Source organism: Gymnodraco acuticeps, unplaced genomic scaffold (assembly GCF_902827175.1).
Source record: "Gymnodraco acuticeps unplaced genomic scaffold, fGymAcu1.1, whole genome shotgun sequence".
Taxonomy (NCBI): domain Eukaryota; kingdom Metazoa; phylum Chordata; class Actinopteri; order Perciformes; family Bathydraconidae; genus Gymnodraco; species Gymnodraco acuticeps.
In genome coordinates, this window is record NW_022990750.1 from 182567 (window position 1) to 204106 (window position 21540).

The 21540-nt window shown below is 45.8% G+C and overlaps 1 protein-coding gene across 1 annotated transcript; it reads left to right on the forward strand.

The window, feature by feature from the left end:
- Positions 1–344: 344 nt before the first annotated feature.
- LOC117556732 (pyridoxal kinase-like) lies at positions 345–20218 on the forward strand (the record flags this gene model as incomplete). Its single annotated transcript, XM_034232225.1, is given in 8 exon segments — positions 345–615; positions 6046–6100; positions 14855–14959; positions 15440–15523; positions 16040–16074; positions 17613–17698; positions 17798–17843; positions 20107–20218. Coding segments are annotated over 8 exon segments (604 nt in total), but the record flags the coding sequence as incomplete, so codon positions are not given.
- Between the last annotated feature and the right edge of the window lie 1322 nt (positions 20219–21540).

Consider the following 21540-nt stretch of genomic DNA (forward strand, 5'->3'; position numbering starts at 1 on the left):
GGTATTTGTTAAAAATGTTCTAGAAATAGCAGCAAGAACTGTACACTTTGAGAAAGGTGAACAATCTGGAGGACTGTTCACACTTTTGGGTGTATTTCTGGTGACCCAAGACACACGTTTGATATAAATAATAATGAATAGAGAATACAGTAGCTTTGCAGCAGTGTTGCATAGTTACTGCACTAACAAGTATTGTTAGCATATGTCTGTATACTGTATGTATACCGTATATATGTATTTTTACTCAACAACTCAACTGCGCATGCTCAGTGGGCCCACATCCGGGTACTTTGTGACTCTACAGCCTCTCTATTCTGTCTTCATGCACCAGTGAGCGAGTCTCATAGGAATGAACGCAGCTTCGCCTCTCTCTCTTTTCTCGTCCATGGTTACAAACACCACTCTCTTCCACACACACAGCGGGTTAGCCTCGGTTAGCTTAGCTTCTCCAAACCGGTTGTGTGATTTGTTTCTCCGATGTGTTGCCGGGATCCTCGTTGAAGTAACGGATTGATCTGCCTCCCCTCCTCGGCCATGGAGTGCCGTGTCCTGTCCATACAGAGCCATGTAGTCCGGGGGTATGTGGGCAACAAGAGCGCCTCTTTCCCATTGCAGGTAAATACAAACCGCATGCACCCATTATCGGACACCTTGCAGCCGCTTCGGACGCGACCTCGTCGGTCACGCTGCTCCAGAGAATCTGATACTAAACCCACTCATGTTAATGCCATTATTGTGAAGTAATATGCAAATGATATGGTACTACAAACGGTAATCCGCCTGAAACCGTGTCTGTCTGAGTTAATATACGTGTTAGTTGTATTAAAAAAAGGCCGTAAATGATTGTTATAATGTGGTTAAACCCCAAATAACAGCTTCAAATGTCCGGCAATACACCTGCCGACAGGAGTTTCCAGACAACACAAAATGGACCATGGCATTACATTATAAACCCACTCGTGTTAATGCCATTTCTGTGAATAAATGTACATCATAATACAAACCAGCCATCCGCCTCACACCGTGTCTGTTTGACGGTGTGCGTTGGTTCTATTCCCCTGACGGTTTTATAGTAAACAGCGGTTGTGAGACTGTGGAAAACCCCCAGATTTCAGCTTCAAATGTCAGGCAGTAAACGTGAGGACAGGTGTTCCCCATCCACATCTGTCCTCCTCTGCCTTTAACCCTTTCAGGACCTCACGTGTACTGCTTGACATTTCTACCTGTTATTTGTTTGTTTTCCCACATTCCCCTTTACATCCAATAGTATTGCTATTTAGATTAACAGTTTCTCTAACAACATGTAGAAGGTCTCAAATTCCCAACAATGCAACCAGAGAATAGGAAAAACTAAATGTATAGAAATCAAATCAATAATAACACTGAGAGCATAAATAACACAGACAGGTATAACAACAATACATACAAAATAAAAGATGGGTTGTATATAAGGTCATCTTAAATATTAGAATAATACAGTCCAATATATAAAAATTCCTCATTTTAAAGAAGCCATATGATATTATTTATGTGTCACACAGTCCAGTTCCTTTCATGCATCCTTTATAATCCTCCTAAACTCGCTTTGTACTATAAACACACAGAGGAATAGAACATTAACTCAAACGAGACGGTTTTAGACGGATGACCCATTTGTGTTTGATCGTACGAACTTTGTACGATGTCATTTGCAAATTTCTTCACCAAAAATGGCATTTAAAATGTAATCCCGTAGTCCTCCGTTGGTCATAGGAGTGTGTGTTCCAGCCACTAACATCACAGAGCCCCCCCGACCATGCTTAACACGTTTAAAGTTACTCCGCTGTGCACGTGAAGGTAATCGCAGTATTCTTCAAAGATGGCCGACTTGCCGTTGATGTCACATTGTGGCACGGTTGTTATGAATCAAATCAAGTTTTATTTATATAGCACATTTATAAACGATGTTTGGTGGAGCCAAAGTGCTGTACATAAAATAAAAACAGCCTACAGTAGAGACACTTTACAGCAAATACAACAGCACAGATTGTTCAGAATATCAGTATGAGAAAAACGACACCCTCTGTCCTTAGAGCCTCTGTCCTTAGACCCTCTGTCCTCAGACCCTCTGTCCTTAGACCCTCTGTCCTTAGACCCTCACATCGTACAAGGAAAAACTTCCAGAGAAAACCCACAGTTTAAAGGGAACATGGGAGAAACCTCAGGGAGAGCAACAGAGGAGGGATCCCTCTCCCAGGACGGACAGACGTGCAATAGATGCCGTGTGTAAATCGAAGAGATAATACATTTTACAGCATATAGACCGAATGTTAGGAAATGCATGTGTCTGTAATAAGAAGATGAATCCACGAGTATGTCAGCTCCAATCCTGTGGAAGCCATCAGGGAAGCAGCATGACGAGACCCAAGGCAGGACCGCAGAGACAGGTTCAGCCACGACCCGAAGTCCACGACTTAATCCAGAACTCAGGATAGAGGATCCAAGACACAGGACTACAGCAAGAGGATCAGCCTCGACTCCGGATCCCGGCGTAGATATAGATACAAAACAAGAAGAAAGATTTGGCTGGGTTAATCAGAACAAGAGAATACACAGACACAGACAGAGAGGGGAAAGGTCATTGGATAAAAGTTATTCTTGATAACCCTCTAGAAAGATCTCATGAACTTCCCCACTCAATCTATCAAGACCCGAGCAGTTCTATTAGATATAGATAAGAAACAGAGATAGGAGCACAACAACCTATCTCTCTGCTGATGTTCAGGTGTATATCAGTATGTAGAGTCTCTACTTTAAAAAGTGCAGCTTCCGTTTCATATCCTCCAAAGATGGCCACCTTGTAGTTAATGACATCACGTTCCCGCTCCCTTTCACCAGCATGATGATGATGACGGTGATGATGATGATGCCGATGGTGTTTGATATACTTTTTATATTTCCACCAGTAGTGATCCTGAGGCTTCAGTACGTGGTCCTCCTGAAGAGCCGAGTCTATTTGTATCCCGCTGCTGGTGTGTTCTGTTATCCTAATGGCTGCTGGGCTTTCATGCACGTCTCTTTCACTTCTCCTGTTCAACTGCAGCTGACAGAGGCAGAAACTGGAGGAAGTTATGTACGACCCACAGACTGTCTGTGACATGGAGAACACGTCACTGCTTTATTTCTGTCTGTATCAAGTTGTTGTGAGTTTGAACGGAGCAGCTACATGTTAGCTTAGCCTAGTCGGTCAGCTCGCCATCCAGAAAACACACATGTAAACCCGTTTCTCCTGCCGTCTTGTCTGCACACACATTAATTATTCACAAACCGGTATCAGTATGTTGTTACTTCAGCATCATTTGGAAACTTGTATTAACAATTAAATCACGGTCAAATATGTTCATTTTGTTGATGTTGTTGGTATCTACCATAGCATCTAAGATTCAAGGCTTTTGTTGTCATGTGTGCAGAGCTACAGTGTAGTTATATCAATGAAAAGCTGAGGTCACAGGCTCCTCCATTACATTACATTTAGCTCATGCTTTTATCCAAAGCGACTTACATTAAGTGCGTTCGACCAACAAGACACAACCTTGAAGAAAACAGAATCATAAAGTACATCAGGTTTCATAGAGCCAAACATTTCAAGTGCTACTCAACTGGCTTTAGATAAGCCAGTCCTTTATTAGTATATAAGTGCTTTGTTAATAGTTCTATCGCTCGAAGTGGAGTCGAAAGAGATGAGTTTTCAGTCTGGAAGGTGTGTAAGCTATCTGCCGTCCTGATGTCAATGGGGAGCTCATTCCACCATCTTGGAGCCAGGATAGCAAGCCGACAGCGTCCTCCAACAGAGCAACACAATAAAACAGATAAAATAGAATAGACATTGAGATAAGCCCCGCCCCCTCGCCAGCACGTCTCGTTTGAATGACGCCAGTAAACACAGCTGACAGCCGCGGTGAAACTCGAGCGATCAGAGCGATGCAAACGCAGCATTAGACTTCAGGTTTTCATTTCCATAACTAAACTGTAGCTGTGCATATGATGATAAAGCCTTTGCATCCTTGAGACTACTACAGGCGAATGCATTTTGCAATCGAACGACAGCAGTGCATCTCTCAGATCACATCCAGCACTGTGCAGAGGCTCTTCCTCAGACACACTGGAGAGGCTGAAGGTCAAAGAGGGTGAATCAGCGTCTCCTCTCTCAAAGCTCATGCTTGTTTTTCCGAACAAAAGACTCTTTCTGTCTTCCCGCTTCAGCACAATGAATGAGGACGCTCAGATAACCATTACCTGCATGAGGCTGGTCCCGTGTCTCTCTCTGTCTCTAATTAAAAAGACAAAGACACGGGAGGAAAGTTGGTTTATAGCTGTTTCAGATCTGACAGGAAGTCGTTCTTATCTCCACTCATATAATCCAACGAGTTTTTCGTCCCTTTTTTTTGTCCAGATTTCTGTTTACATGCTGCAATTATGACTGAAGAGATATGGAAGAAATGTCACGATATACAATATTTGAAAACGTTTTCAATCCGACATGCAAAGTTATAATATTTTAGGGATGGCTGTTGGTGCTTTCAGAAGAGAAACCTCATCTCTGTTTGACTTTTTAGTGTTTCCTTATGCATAACTTTCAACTGATGGCAGATTTAGATTTGTATAGGATGAAAACTTTAGCATTTTTTCTTGTGTGCACAGTTAGATCTCTGAGGCTTTAAAGAGTCCTCTCCTGCTGATGTTCAGGTGTATATCAGTATGTAGTGTCTCTACTTTAAAGAGTCCTCTCCTGCTGATGTTCATGTGTATATCAGTATGTAGTGTCTCTACTTTAAAGAGTCCTCTCCTGCTGATGTTCATGTGTATATCAGTATGTAGTGTCTCTACTTTAAAGAGTCCTCTCCTGCTGATGTTCAGGTGTATATCAGTATGTAGTGTCTCTACTTTAAAGAGTCCTCTCCTGCTGATGTTCAGGTGTATATCAGTATGTAGTGTCTCTACTTTAAAGAGTCCCCTCCTGCTGATGTTTAGGTGTATATCAGTATGTAGTGTCTCTACTTTAAAGAGTCCTCTCCTGCTGATGTTCAGGTGTATATCAGTATGTAGTGTCTCTACTTTAAAGAGTCCTCTCCTGCTGATGTTCAGGTGTATATCAGTATGTAGTGTCTCTACTTTAAAGAGTCCTCTCCTGCTGATGTTCAGGTGTATATCAGTATGTAGTGTCTCTACTTTAAAGAGTCCTCTCCAGCTGATGTTCAGGTGTATATCAGTATGTAGTGTCTCTACTTTAAAGAGTCCTCTCCTGCTGATGTTCAGGTGTATATCATTATGTAGTGTCTCTACTTTAAAGAGTCCTCTCCTGCTGATGTTCAGGTGTATATCAGTATGTAGTGTCTCTACTTTAAAGAGTCCTCTCCAGCTGATGTTCAGGTGTATATCAGTATGTAGTGTCTCTACTTTAAAGAGTCCTATCCTGCTGATGTTCAGGTGTATATCAGTATGTAGTGTCTCTACTTTAAAGAGTCCTATCCTGCTGATGTTCAGGTGTATATCAGTATTTAGTGTCTCTACTTTAAAGAGTCCTCTCCTGCTGATGGTCAGGTGTGTATCAGTATGTAGTGTTTCTACTTTAAAGAGTCCTCTCCTGCTGATGTTCAGGTGTATATCAGTATGTAGTGTCTCTACTTTAAAGAGTCCTCTCCTGCTGATGTTCAGGTGTATATCAGTATGTAGTGTCTCTACTTTAAAGAGTCCTCTCCTGCTGATGTTCAGGTGTATATCAGTATGTAGTGTCTACTTTAAAGAGTCCTCTCCTGCTGATGTTCAGGTGTATATCAGTATGTAGTGTCTCTACTTTAAAGAGTCCTCTCCTGCTGATGTTCAGGTGTATATCAGTATGTAGTGTCTCTACTTTAAAGAGTCCTCTCCTGCTGATGTTCAGGTGTATATCAGTATGTAGTGTCTCTACTTTAAAGAGTCCTCTCCTGCTGATGTTCAGGTGTATATCAGTATGTAGTGTCTCTACTTTAAAGAGTCCTGACACCTTCTTTGTCCCTCTGTCTTCAGGTTTTAGGGTTTGAGGTGGACTCCATCAACTCTGTGCAGTTCTCCAACCATACAGGTGAGAGCGATGAACAAGCGTGCTTCTTTGAGAATGTGTGTGTGTCTGTGCTTTGTTGTAGTTAAGTGAGTGTGTGTGAGTCAGCGCCAGCCCCTGGTGTCGTGACGGGGTTTTAGCGAGACGTTTGTCGAGGCTCACAGCTCAGTGACTCTAGTTTTCGGGAGGCTGGTGACTCAGAAGCTGAACCCAGAATGTGACACCGGCTTTCCGTCTGGTTTTGAAGCAGCAAAGATGCAGTTAGTATTCTGTCTGCATCATGTTCCCCTCGGTGTTCACAACCCGTCATATTTTGATCTGATTTGCAGTCCCTTGAATGAGCAGTGTGTTCCCCCCTGCATGAATCAGCTGAGAACACAAACACATCTGCACAGATGCTGCTTCTCAGTAAATATAACATCATCCTGAGGATCAGTGACAGAGTTTAGAGTAAAAGGTTTCCCAAAAGAAATGAAGACACAACTGGACAACACATGCAGACACTAAAGAGTGACGCACACAGCTGGAGACCAGGGGACACTAAAGAGTGACGCACACAGCCGGGAGACCAGGGGACACTAAAGAGTGACGCAGACAGCTGGGAAACCAGGGGACACTAAAGAGTGACGCACACAGCTGGAGACCAGGGGACACTAAAGAGTGATGCACACAGCTGGAGACCAGGGGACACTAAAGAGTGACGCAGACAGCTGGGAAACCAGGGGACACTAAAGAGTGACGCACACAGCTGGAGACCAGGGGACACTAAAGAGTGATGCACACAGCTGGAGACCAGGGGACACTAAAGAGTGACGCACACAGCTGGAGACCAGGGGACACTAAAGAGTGACGCAGACAGCTGGGAAACCAGGGGACACTAAAGAGTGACGCACACAGCCGGGAGACCAGGGGATACTAAAGAGTGACGCACACAGCCGGGAGACCAGGGGACACTAAAGAGTGACGCACACAGCCGGGAGACCAGGGGACACTAAAGAGTGACGCACACATCTGGGAGACCAGGGGACACTAAAGAGTGACGCAGACAGCTGGGAAACCAGGGGACACTAAAGAGTGAAGCACACAGCTGGGAGACCAGGGGACACTAAAGAGTGACACACACAGCCGGGAGACCAGGGGACACTAAAGAGTGAAGCACACAGCTGGGAGACCAGGGGACACTAAAGAGTGATGCACACAGCTGGAGACCAGGGGACACTAAAGAGTGATGCACACAGCTGGAGACCAGGGGACACTAAAGAGTGATGCACACAGCTGGAGACCAGGGGACACTAAAGAGTGACGCACACAGCCGGGAGACCAGGGGACACTAAAGAGTGACGCACACAGCCGGGAGACCAGACAGCTGGAGACCAGGGGACACTAAAGAGTGACGCACACAGCCGGGAGACCAGGGGACACTAAAGAGTGACACACACAGCCGGGAGACCAGGGGACACTAAAGAGTGAAGCACACAGCTGGGAGACCAGGGGACACTAAAGAGTGACGCACACATCTGGGAGACCAGGGGACACTAAAGAGTCACGCACACATCTGGGAGACCAGGGGACACTAAAGAGTGACACACACATCTGGGAGACCAGGGGACACTAAAGAGTGAAGCACACAGCTGGGAGACCAGGGGACACTAAAGAGTGAAGCACACAGCTGGGAGACCAGGGGACACTAAAGAGTGACGCAGACAGCTGGGAAACCAGGGGACACTAAAGAGTGAAGCACACAGCTGGGAGACCAGGGGACACTAAAGAGTGATGCACACAGCTGGAGACCAGGGGACACTAAAGAGTGATGCACACAGCTGGAGACCAGGGGACACTAAAGAGTGATGCACACAGCTGGAGACCAGGGGACACTAAAGAGTGACGCACACAGCCGGGAGACCAGGGGACACTAAAGAGTGACGCACACAGCCGGGAGACCAGGAGACACTAAAGAGTGACGCACACAGCTGGGAAACCAGGGGACACTAAAGAGTGACGCAGACAGCTGGGAAACCAGGGGACACTAAAGAGTGAAGCACACAGCTGGGAGACCAGGGGACACTAAAGAGTGACGCACACAGCCGGGAGACCAGGGGACACTAAAGAGTGACGCACACAGCCGGGAGACCAGGGGATACTAAAGAGTGACGCACACAGCCGGGAGACCAGGGGACACTAAAGAGGGACGCACACAGCCGGGAGACCAGGGGACACTAAAGAGGGACGCACACAGCCGGGAGACCCGGGGACACTAAAGAGTGATGCACACAGCTGGAGACCAAGGGACACTAAAGAGTGATGCACACAGCTGGAGACCAGGGGACACTAAAGAGTGACGCACACAGCCGGGAGACCAGGGGACACTAAAGAGTGACGCACACAGCCGGGAGACCAGGGGACACTAAAGAGTGAAGCACACAGCCGGGAGACCAGGGGACACTAAAGAGTGACGCACACAGCCGGGAGACCAGGGGACACTAAAGAGTGAAGCACACAGCCGGGAGACCAGGGGACACTAAAGAGTGACGCACACAGCTGGGAGACCAGGGGACACTAAAGAGTGATGCACACAGCCGGGAGACCAGGGGACACTAAAAAGTGACGCACACATCTGGGAGACCAGGGGACACTAAAGAGTGACGCACACAGCTGGGAGACCAGGGGACACTAAAGAGTGACACAAACAGCTGGAGACCAGGGGACACTAAAGAGTGACGCACACAGCTGGAGACCAGGGGAACATTAGCCTCCTTTAGCTTAGCGGTGGTGACGTGAAGTCATGTGACCGTGCTGTAGTTCCTTTATAGCCCAACATTAGCCACCTTTAGCTTAGCGGTGGTGACGTGAAGTCATGTGACCGTGCTGTAGTTCCTTTATAGCCCAACATTAGCCACCTTTAGCTTAGCGGTGGTGACGTGAAGTCATGTGACCGTGCTTTAGTTCCTTTATAGCCCAACATTAGCTTTTTTCTTCAGAAATCATAAAGTGATGTTAAAATTTGGAGATTATCCTGCTGAACTAAATGTGAAAGTATCATACACGTTATTTTCTCCAATAATCCTAATTCACATGGAAACATCCCATTGGACCAGGGAGATGCTGCCTTCAGGGACCCACACAGAAATGTCAGAGAAGATCAGAATAACCTTTGATATCAGGGGTCAGTGTTTGTTGGGCCTCTGGTACAGAATAGCTGCAGCTAAATCTCTGGAGTGAATTGTCTCACTGACCTTACCATGAAAGCATTCCTGAGTCTCTGCCGCTCTAATCAGATCTCGTGTTTTGGATTCTCACATTTGCAATTTCTTCAAGGAGAGTGTGTGTAACTCAGTGTGACGTATCTGAGACGAGAGAGGGAGATATTTTGTATTAAGGAGGGAGTTAAAGAGGAGAGGCAGCAGCAGACGTGGTGAATTGCGACAATGATGACAACAGAAGCAGCTCTTATCTGTACACACACACACACACACACACACACACACACACACACACACACACACACACACACACACACACACACACACACACACACAACACACACACACACACACACACACACACACACACACACACACACACACACACACACACAGCGCTCTGACTACTCATCTCTCTTTCTTAGCCCCTTTGGCTTTTTCCCGGCTTGTTGCTTAGCGACAAGGACCCCCTCTCCCCCCCCCCCTTCGTGACGGGGCTGTGACTCACCTGCAGCAAGCATGTCACACACACACACACACACACACACACACACACATGTTTTTACATTAGCAGTCTCCTCACATTCCTCCAGAGCTTTCGTGCAGCCAGTGGCGTTTTTGGACTGGTCTTAACTTCTCCAGTTAAAGCACGTTTAATGTTGGACTAAAGAGACAACGCTAGCTACTCTTAGTGCTACAAGAATACATAAAATCCTCCCACCAGGGGGACGGGACTGGAGACTCTGACCCAGCACCCAGTGGGTTGTAATGGGGCTACAGCCCACTGCGCCTCTTTGAGCACCTGCTGTAGTTGCAGACAGGTGGAGGTGGGAGTAGAGCGCCAGGAGGAATATGGTTTTTAGCACGGGAAAAAGCAGAAGGAGGCCTGAGGAGAGGCTCGGGCAGTTATATGGGAAACGTATAGGTTCATATTGGTGAATGGAAATACATGCACAAATGGATCATCTGGTGCCTCAGCGGCAGTTTGACTTTCTATCAAATGAGCTGTATATTTATGTACGGCACTTTGAGGGGTTGTAAAGACTGGATAAAGCACTTCATAGTACAGTCCATGTACCATTTAGTTTGCCTGTTGCACGTTTGATTTGTATTAACCATCAGAGTGTGTGAAAGATCAAGATGCGAAGCACCGTCCTACATTCCTGCGCTGATGTCCTAACCTGCAAACAATCAGGAGTAAAAACTATAACCGTGAACCAGGAGCTTTAAAGTGTGTGTCAGCAGCATCTATAGTGGAGGTGTGTGTACATTACATTACATTACATTGCATTTAGCTGACGCTTTTGTCCAAAGCGACTTACAATAAGTACATTCGACCAGGAAGACACAACCTTGAAGAAAACAGAATCATATAAGTATATCAGGTTTCATAGAGCCAAACATTTCAAGTGCTACTCAACTGGCTTTAGGTAATCCAGTCCTTTATTAGTATAAAAGTGCTTCGTTAATCGTTCTAACGCTCGAAGTGGAGTCGAAAGAGATGAGTTTTCAGTTTGCGCCGGAAGATGTGCAAGCTATCTGCCGTCCTGATGTCAATGGGGAGTTCATTCCACCATCTTGGAGCCAGGATAGCAAACCCACGTGTTTTCGCCGATGGAAACTTGGGTCCCCCTCGCAGCGAGGGCGCAACGAGTCGTTTGGCTGATGCAGAGCGTAGTGCACGCGCTGGGGTGTACGGTTTAACCATGTCCTGGATGTAGGAAGGGCCAGATCCATTCGCAGCACGGTAAGCAAGTACCAGTGTCTTGAAGTGGATTCTAGCAGTTACCGGAAGCCAGTGAAGGGAGCGGAGGAGCGGAGTGGTGTGGGAGAATTTAGGAAGGTTGAAAACCAGACGAGCCGCTGCATTCTGGATGAGCTGCAGAGGTCGGATGGCACATGCAGGTAGACCAGCCAGGAGGGAGTTGCAGTAGTCTAGGCGTGAGATGACGAGAGCCTGGACCAGAACCTGAGTCGCTTTCTGAGTCAGCTGGGGACGTATCTTCCTGATGTTGTAAAGCGTGTATCTGCAGCAGCGGGTTGTAGCAGCGATGTTTGCAGTGAAGGACAGGTTGTTATCTAGGGTCACACCCAGATTCCTTGCAGTCTGAGTCGGGGAAACAACTGAGGTGCCGATGTTGATTGTCAGGTCAAGAGTTGGACAATCTTTTCCCGGGAGGAAGAGCAGCTCAGTCTTGTCAAGGTTGAGCTTGAGGTGGTGAGCAGACATCCACTGAGAGATGTCAGCTAGACAAGCAGAGATGCGTGCGACGACCTGGGTCTCTGAGCGGGGTAAGGACAGAATTAATTGGGTGTCGTCAGCGTAGCAGTGGTAAGAAAAACCATGCGGGCTAATGACTGATCCGAGCGAGTTTGTGTACAAGGAGAAGAGGAGGGGACCAAGAACAGAGCCCTGAGGGACCCCCGTAGTTAATTGACAAGGGTCGGACTCAGACCCTCTCCAAGTCACCCTGTAGGTACGGTCTTTCAGGTATGAGGTGAGGAGGAAAAGTGCAGAGCCTGAAACTCCAAGTTTTTGGAGAGTGCGAAGGAGGATCTGATGATTCACCGTGTCGAATGCAGCAGACAGGTCCAACAGGATGATGACAGAGGAGAGGGATGCAGTTTTGGCAGTGTGCAGTTCCTCCGTGACAGCAATGAGAGCAGTTTCTGTGGAGTGACCTGCCTTGAAACCAGACTGGTGCGGATCCAGAAGGTTGTTCTGATTGAGATAACAGGAGAGTTGTTTAAAGACAGCGCGTTCAAGTGATTTAGACAGGAACGGGAGGAGAGAGACAGGCCTGTAGTTTATAACATCAGACGGGTTGAGAGTGGGTTTCTTTAGGAGAGGGTTTACTCTTGCCTCCTTGAGACTGTTTGGAAAGTGACCAGAAGTTAGAGAAGTGTTGATGAAATGGGTGAGAAACGGTAGAATATCAGGAGCGATAGTCTGAAGGAGGTTTGAAGGGATAGGGTCCAGAGGACAGGTGGTAGGGCGGGCAGAGGTAATGAGGGTAAGAACCTCACTTGGAGAGAGAGGGGAAAAGGAGGTTAGTGTGTTGGTGGAAGGAAGGTCTGGTGACCCAGCGGTGAGTAAAGGTGAGTCAGAAAAAGAAGAGCGAATATCATTAACCTTTTTTTCAAAGTGGGGTAACAAAGTCGCTTGACAGAAGTGAGGAGGGGGGAGGAGCTTTTGGAGGGTCCAAGAGGGTGGAGAAGATGGAAAATAGTTTTTTAGGATTGGAATAGGAAGATTGGATCTTATCTTGAAAGAAAGTGCTTTTTGCCTGAGAGATCGAAGCAGAGAAAGAGGAGAGGAGAGCCTGATAGGTTAGGAGGTCGTCACGGTGTTTGGATTTCCACCATTTCCGCTCTGCTGCCCTAAGGACGGTTCTATTAGCACGCAGTGCATCATTTAGCCAGGGAGCCGGAGGGGACTGACGAGCCTGCCGAGATGTCAGAGGACAGAGCGAGTCCAGAGTGGATGAGAGAGTAGAGAGGAGAGTTTCTGCAGCAGAGTTTGGAGGCAGTAGTTGGAACGAATCAGAGGAAGGGAGGGCTGAGAGCACCGACGAGGCAAAGGTAGAGGGAGAGAGGGAGCGAAGGTTACGGCGGACAAGTGTAGGATGGGAAGAGATTAGTTTGTTATATTTGGAAAGGGATAGAGAGAATGAAATGAAGAAGTGATCGGATGTGTGGAGCGGGTTTACAGAGAGGTTAGAAGTAGCGCAGTTCCTTGAGAATATGAGATCAAGGACATTGCCAGCTTTATGAGTCGGTGGGGACGGAGAGAGTGAGAAAGCAAAGGCGGTTAACAGAGATGTTAGTTCGTCTATCTTCCCCATCTGGAGGTTGAAGTCTCCGAGAAGTACAGCGGGAGGGCCAGTTTCAGGGATGTGTGAGAGGAGATGATCTAATTCCTCCAAGAAGTCCCCCAAGGCGCCTGGTGGACGGTAGAGAACAACAATGGTTAACTGTATAGGATGGGTTACTGTGACGGCATGGAACTCAAAGGTGGAAGGAGTAAAGTTAGGTAGCTTGAAGAGGGAAAAGCTCCATTTGGGAGAGAGCAGGAGACCAGTGCCACCTCCTCTGCCAGTGGGTCTGGGTGTATGGGAGAAGGAATATGCAGTGGAGAGAGCTGCTGGGGTGGATGTGTTGGATGGAGTAATCCAGGTCTCAGTGAGAGCAAGGAAATCCAGAGACTGCAGGGAGGTGTAGCCAGAGATGAAGTCAGCCTTAGGAACAGCTGACTGGCAGTTCCACAGGCCACCTGAAACTAGATGTTGGATCTCAGTGGAGCATGTGGGATAGACGAGAGCAGGCCGGTTATATCGATTACGAAATACACGGGGCCAGTGATAATTGCGAGAAGACACATGAACAGGAATGGAGAAAATACACATGATTATAGCATGAGGGGCTAAACAACAAAATTAAAAATTAAAAACACCAACGATACTTAGCTCAATCAAAGTAGGATTGGCCTCCTCTTTGCCTCCCTCGTGACTCCTGTAGGACTCTAATGTCTTTGTCAGTCTTTGACTCCTGTAGGACTCTAATGTCTTTGTCAGTCTTTGACTCCTGTAGGACTCTAATGTCTTTGTCAGTCTTAGCCTGTCTGCCGCTGAAGCTGACGCTCCAGGAAAGAGCTACCCGAAATGGACGCCTGATTGCTCAGTTCTCACAGCTGAAGTTAATTAGTTAACTATCTACAGCTGATGGGCGACAATAGACTGGCCCTGCCTATGTTAATAATGCAGGCTTGAGTGCTGAGAGCTGTAAAGCAGGTTTCGCCTGAGCAGATCTGAGATTTAAAATCTCTCAAAAGCGATTTAGCCGTTTAAGCTACAGTAACAATTATACAGAGTCGAATAAATGAAACCGAGAAGTCTAATTAAACAAGAATATAACTTACAGTGGTTGCTGCGTCAATAGGTAATGTTGTCACCGGGTCCAGATGCACACTGAGTTCATCAGTTTCTAAATGCGGTATTTAAATGCTTTTTGAGCTAAAGGATGACTGAGTCACGCGGTTCTACTTCACGCAATCAATAGACTGGCCCTGCCTATGTTAATAATGCAGGCTTGAGTGCTGAGAGCTGTAAAGCAGGTTTCGCCTGAGCAGATCTGAGATTTAAAATCTCTCAAAAGCGATTTAGCCGTTTAAGCTACAGTAACAATTATACAGAGTCGAATAAATGAAACAGAGAAGTCTAATTAAACAAGAATATAACTTACAGTGGTTGCTGCGTCAATAGGTAATGTTGTCACCGGGTCCAGATGCACACGTACATGTACATGTACAGAGTGTGTGTGGGTGTCTGAAAAGCCTTGTAAAGAGTGTGTGTGTGTGTGTGTGTGTGTGTGTGTGTGTGTGTGTGTGTGTGTGTGTGTGTGTGTGTGTGTGTGTGTGTGTGTGTGTGTGTGTGTGTGTGTGTGTGTGTGTGTGTGTGTGTGTGTGTGTGTGTGTGTGTGTGTGTGTGTGTGTGTGTGTGTGTGTGTGTGTGTGTGTGTGTGTGTGTGTGTGTGTGTGTGTGTGTGTGTGTGTGTGTGTGTGTGTGTTTCCTCTCTGCAGGTTACTCTCACTGGAGGGGTCAGGTTCTGACGGCCGATGAGCTCCACGTTCTGTACGAAGGAATCAAACTGAACAACGTGCACAAGTACGACTACGTGTTAACAGGTGAACACGTCATCCTATACACACACACACACACACACACACACACACACACCACACACACACACACACACACACACACACACACACACACACACACACACACACACTGCAGTCTGATTTAAGGTGATGTTGTTGTGTTGAAGTGTTTTGAATATACCTGCTGCCCCTGTGAACCTGGACGTGTTGAGATGCTAACCTGCATATGCTCGGCTGAGTTGGACAGTTAGGGTTCTGGAGGCTATTGAGGATGCTGGATCCATTTCTCACATTATTATGATCAAACATGGTAGTTTTGAGTTTGCTACAACTTCATCAAAGTCAGCCCCAGGAGAACAAACATGTTTTGATCCATTAGATGAGCTGGCTGTATACTGCTTTGGAAAACTGCAGTCGAGTAGCAGAACTGTTTATTTATACACAGTGCAATGAGCCAATGACTGATACGGTTATGATTTGATAACTGTATTGCTGTGTTTCCAGGGTACACCAGAGACACGTCCTTCCTGGAGATGGTGGTGGATATCGTCCAGGAGCTGAAGAGAGCCAACCCCAACCTGGTGTACGGTGAGAGAGCACACACTGGGATATTCATGAGGTTCAAACCAACGCTGTGTTATTCAGTAAAGCATTTAACAGATCTATTTCCAGCTGGAAGGACAGAGTCTTAAGATCTGCCAGGTTACAACAGAACACACACAGTGAGTTATAACCAATACCATCTGTGTGATGATCTGCCGGAGAACAGTCACAGTGTTCTGAGGGTGGAGAAAGCAGAAGGAAGCCAGTCCGTGTGAAAGGTGTGAAGAAGCCTGGGAGCCGTACTGGGCCGAATGAGACTTCAATTAGAAACCATCACGATCTTTATCAGTCATGTTTCAGATGATGGTTTGTAGTTTCAGACACTTCACTGTTTCAGTTCTCCGTTCCCATTTCCCATTCGAACGGGGCTTGGCGATCTGACAAAAACGTACACATGTACATATTCACACAGTTCTACTCATATTGGCCCCAAGCGCTGGGCCTCCTGTGAGGAGTCAGCTGCAGGAAGTGACTTTCGATCGTCTCTGTTTGTGTTTCCAGTGTGTGACCCTGTCCTCGGGGACCATGGATCTATGGTGAGACCAGCTGTGTGTGTGTGTGTGTGTGTGTGTGTGTGTGTGTGTGTGCGCGCATGTGTGTGTGTGTGCGCGCATGTGTGTGTGTGTGTGTGTGTGTGTGTCCACATGTGTGTGTGTGTGTGTGTGTGTGGGTGTGTGTGTGTGTGTGTGTGTGTGTGTGTGTGTGTGTGTGTGTGTGTGTGTTAATGCTGTTGTCAGATGTATGTTTAACAGGGAGTACTGTGCCTTTAAACTAAGTGTGTGTGGGGGTTTCAGTGGGAGGTCTCATTTCCCACTGACACATGGATTACAGTGATCTGACAGAAATACACAGTGTGTGTCTATGTGTGTCTGTGTGTGTCTGTGTGTCACACAATGTGTAGACGTGCATTTTGGGGGATTAGCATCATATTCTGATCAGTTATAACCAGCTGAGCCCACACACTGCTGTTCTTCCTTCAGCTTCAGGAGGGTTTATTAATCACTGCGGCTGTTCTCCACTGAGGAGCTAGTCCACTAACAACTGTACCATTTAGTCCACTGATTGATTCATTGATTTAATCACAGGATCATTCAAACGGGTTTTCACCACAGTGACTCCTGCAGAGATGTGATCAAAAAGGAGTGTGTACCGCGGCATCATTGCTGTTTACTCGTGTCACTCAAACTACTGGCTTCTCTCCATGTAAATACCAACACCAACAACAACAACAACAACAAAATTCAAATGTTTTAACGTGATTTCATTTCAATACACATATCCAAATGATGCGGCAATATCTACAAACTGATACGGGTTATTAAGAACATGAAGTAATGTCTGCACCGGGGGTTCCCCGTCAAATGTTACAGAGATCAGAAAACAAGATCTCAGGGTCAGGGTTAGGGTTAGGGTTAGCTAACCCTAACCCTAACCCTATCAAACAGAGCGTCAGACGGCAGAGACAGCTTTGTTTTTACAGAGCTCCGACGTCATGTTGTTGTTTACGTCCGGAGACATCTTGTATACGGGTGTCATGTTGTTGTTGATATATCTTATAAACAAGATCAGAGACACAGAACTCGTACTACCCCTGATGATGGGAAGCATCAGGCTAACGTGCAGCTGCTCTGCTCACAGTAACGTCCTGCAGACAGAAAGACTGTGGATGCAGTAGTTCAGCCAATCAGTAATATGATGCTATCCTGGCTCAATGTATGAGTGTACAGGTCTGAGGAGAGGCCACCTTTACAGCATTATCAGTGTGTTCACCAGTGTGTGTGTGTGTGTGTGTGTGTGTGTGTGTGTGTGTGTGTGTGTGTGTGTGTGTGTGGTGTGTGGTGTGTGTGTGTGTGTGGTGTGTGTGTGTGTGTGTGTGTGTGTGTGTGTGTGTGGGTGTGTGTGTGGTGTGTGTGTGTGGTGTGTGTGTGTGTGTGTGGTGTGTGTGTGTGTGTGTGTGTGTGTGTGTGTGTGTGTGTGTGTGGTGTGTGTGTGTGTGTGTGGTGTGTGTGTGTGTGGTGTGTGTGTTGTGTGTGTGTGTGTGTGTGTGTGTGTGTGTGTGTGTGTGTGTCCACAGTACGTCCCTCAGAACCTGTACCCGGTCTACAAGAACAAAGTGGTTCCTGTGGCGGACATCATCACCCCCAACCAGTTTGAGGCTGAGTGAGTACAGCAGCGGCCACTCACCGTCATTTAATAGTTCCTCACTTTCTGTGTAGAACTCTCAGTCCTCTGACAGAATGTGTTCGTCTTCTGTTTCAGATTGTTGACGGGGAAAACCATCACCACGGAGAAAGACGCTGTGGAGGTGAAACTCCTCTCGCTATATAACCCTTCATACCTTCCTATTGAGCGGGACGAAGATCTGGTTTGACCAAAATAAATGAACATTGAACGCAAACAAAACCAATGATAATGATAGACAATACATTAAGTTGGAAACCACATATACGTTATATCAAAGCCAACATATCCAAATCAATAGCCATTCTGAATAAAGCCAAAGACCGAATGAATCAAGCTTCCTTGTTGATGCTGTACTGCTCCTTCGTACTTCCATACATGATGCACTGTGTGGAGGTTTGAGGGAACACATATACAACAAACACACATCCTATCTTCATCCTGCAAAAAAGAGCCATACGAGTTATACATAGAACTATGTACAGAGAACCAACAAATAGACACTAAAAACACTAAAACGACAAGGCCTGAGGCCTGTACCACGAAGCAGGATGTTCTCTTAGCGGGCTAGATCTCCATGATAACTGATGCTGAGCGGCTAACCTGGGGGGTATACTACAAATCTAGTTCAACCTAACCTGGATATGTTTGAGTTAGCCGGTTGGCCTAATCCAAAACATACGCGCTCTCGCTAAACGGTCCTACGACGCTGGTTATCAAGTGGATCGCTCAAGCCAGCCGTGTCCTATCTAGTTAGGTGCACGTTCACATGAAAGGGGTGGTATCTGGAGCATTCGACCAATCACAAACATGGAGAAGCGTACTGACAGCGCAGCGTCATACTTCCTGAATGAAAAGTCAACTATAATATTAGACATATGAAGAAGTTAAACTTTAAACATCCATGACTTAAACACTTGATCCAGGATCAAAGCCACAGCCAACAAAGAAACAACAAAGAGCCGGATGTTCTCTTAGCGGCTAACTTCAGGGTAACTCTGGGTTTCCGGTCCTACGAAGCTGGTTCTCTTCTTAGCGGCTAGATCTCCATGGTAACTGATGCTGAGCGGCTAACCTGCTCCGGAGCAGGTTAGGTTGCAGGCTAAGAGCTCAACTCAGTGAAAGCACTGCCTGCTGACCAATCAGAGCTCAGTGTGCAGAGTTTAAAGCGATCAAGTCATATTACAGGAGAAAGGAAATACAGAAAAGCTGCCGTTGCAGGAAAGACGGCCGGCAACAATCAGCGACTGTGTGAACGCGAACATGAATAGAATATCACCTCCATCTTCAGAGCAATCTGACTACTATAACATTAGCGTTAAGAAAGCTCACTGAAATATCTGCCACAACATAAGTAACCGGATCAGAGTCACATTAAGTACAGTCCGCGGCACTGTGAGTGCAGACATCGATGTGTCCCATTATCATTCATATCACATCATAATGTCGGACAGAGAAACCCTGGCTTGAGTTAACGAGTTGATATCCAGCGCCGTCGGACCGCTTAGCGAGAGCGCGTTTGTTTTGGATTAGGTAAGCCGGGTAACTCAAACATATCCAGGGTCAGTTGAACCGGCCTCTGGTTGACTATAAAACTATCCAAATGATGTTCAAAGCCGCAAATCAATAATGACCTCATAATATCCAGGGACTTTTCACGCGGAGAGAAAGCATACACATGTTGAGAGGAAACACCCATACGAACAAATTCCAAACATTGCATCAAAAGGTGTTCATCTGTGGAATACCTGCAGCGATGAGACACTTTATCTAAAACTCTCATTCAGAAACCAAATCCTGAATGTCATGAGCAGGACCCGTCTGTTTTAGTTTACCTGAAAGATCATTCGTTTTTGTTTGTTTTGTACAAAGGGATGATTTGTTTAAAACAATGAGTCAAATAACGCGGATGACGATGACCTGATTTCCATGAATCATGTTTGCTAAAGGAGGACCAGAACAGTTTTGAAGCTTCTTCTTCTCGCCCCTTTTGAACAGAAACTATTTGAGAATATATTTTTTATTTTCTTTGTTATTATTATTGTTTGTTTTTGTTTTTAACATGTTTAATAGCGTGACAAAAAAATGAACAATCATGAAAACAATGGCTAGCTTACTCCCAGTATCAGCTGCTTCGTGGCGGGGTCATTGCCTCTTCTAGCAGAGTGTTTTGTAATGGTGGTATGTATTGTGCACATAGTGGTGGTGTGGAAGTTCTCCTTACTGAAGGGGGAGGAGTTATAGAGTTTGACCTCAGATTTTAATAGTCATAACTACTGGAGCTATGTACACGTGGCAATAAAACCCTTGAGTCCTGAGTCTTGCTGTCCACTGGGAGAATCAGCTGCTTGATGGCAGGGTTTCTTTATTTCTCGTTTCTCTTGCAGGTGATGGACCTGCTTCACGCCATGGGTCCCGACACGGTGGTCATCACGTCCTCCGACCTCCCCTCCAGACTAGGGGATCGCTTCCTGGTGTCTCTGGGCAGCCAGCGCCACGGTACAGAACCATCACACTATCTCTCTATATATTCCTCTTACTGTCTTTGAATGCACCATCACACTATCTCTCTATTTATTCCTCTAACTGTCTTTGAATGCACCATCACACTATCTCTCTATATATTCCTCTAACTGTCTTTGAACGCACCATCACACTATCTCTCTATATATTCCTCTAACTGTCATTGAATGCACCATCACACCATCTCTCTATTTATTCCTCTAACTGTCTTTGAATGCACCATCACACTATCTCTCTATATATTGCTCCTACTGTCATTGAATGCACCATCACACTATCTCTCTATATATTCCTCTTACTGTCTTTGAATGCACCATCACACTATCTCTCTATATATTCCTCTAACTGTCTTTGAATGCACCATCACACTATCTCTCTATATATTCCTCTTACTGTCTTTGAATGCACCATCACACTATCTCTCTATATATTCCTCTAACTGTCTTTGAATGCACCATCACACTATCTCTCTATATATTCCTCTTACTGTCTTTGAATGCACCATCACACTATCTCTCTATATATTCCTCTAACTGTCTTTGAATGCACCATCACACTATCTCTCTATATATTCCTCTTACTGTCTTTGAATGCACCATCACACTATCTCTCTATATAATCCTCTTACTGTCTTTGAATGCACCATCACACTATCTCTCTATATAATCCTCTTACTGTCTTTGAATGCACCATCACACTATCTCTCTATATAATCCTCTTACTGTCTTTGAACGCACCATCACACTATCTCTCTATATATTCCTCTAACTGTCTTTTGAATGCACCATCACACTATCTCTCTATATAATCCTCTAACTGTCTTTGAATGCACCATCACACTATCTCTCTATATATTCCTCTTACTGTCTTTGAATGCACCATCACACTATCTCTCTATATATTCCTCTTACTGTCTTTGAATGCACCATCACACTATCTCTCTATATATTCCTCTTACTGTCTTGAATGCACCATCACACTATCTCTCTATTTATTCCTCTAACTGGTCTTGAATGCACCATCACACTATCTCTCTATTTAATCCTCTAACTGTCTTTGAATGCACCATCACACTATCTCTCTATTTATTCCTCTAACTGTCTTTGAATGCACCATCACACTATCTCTCTATATATTCCTCTTACTGTCTTTGAACGCACCATCACACTATCTCTCTATATATTCCTCTAACTGTCTTTGAATGCACCATCACACTATCTCTCTATTTATTCCTCTTACTGTCTTTGAATGCACCATCACACTATCTCTCTATATAATCCTCTCTTCTTTGAATGCAC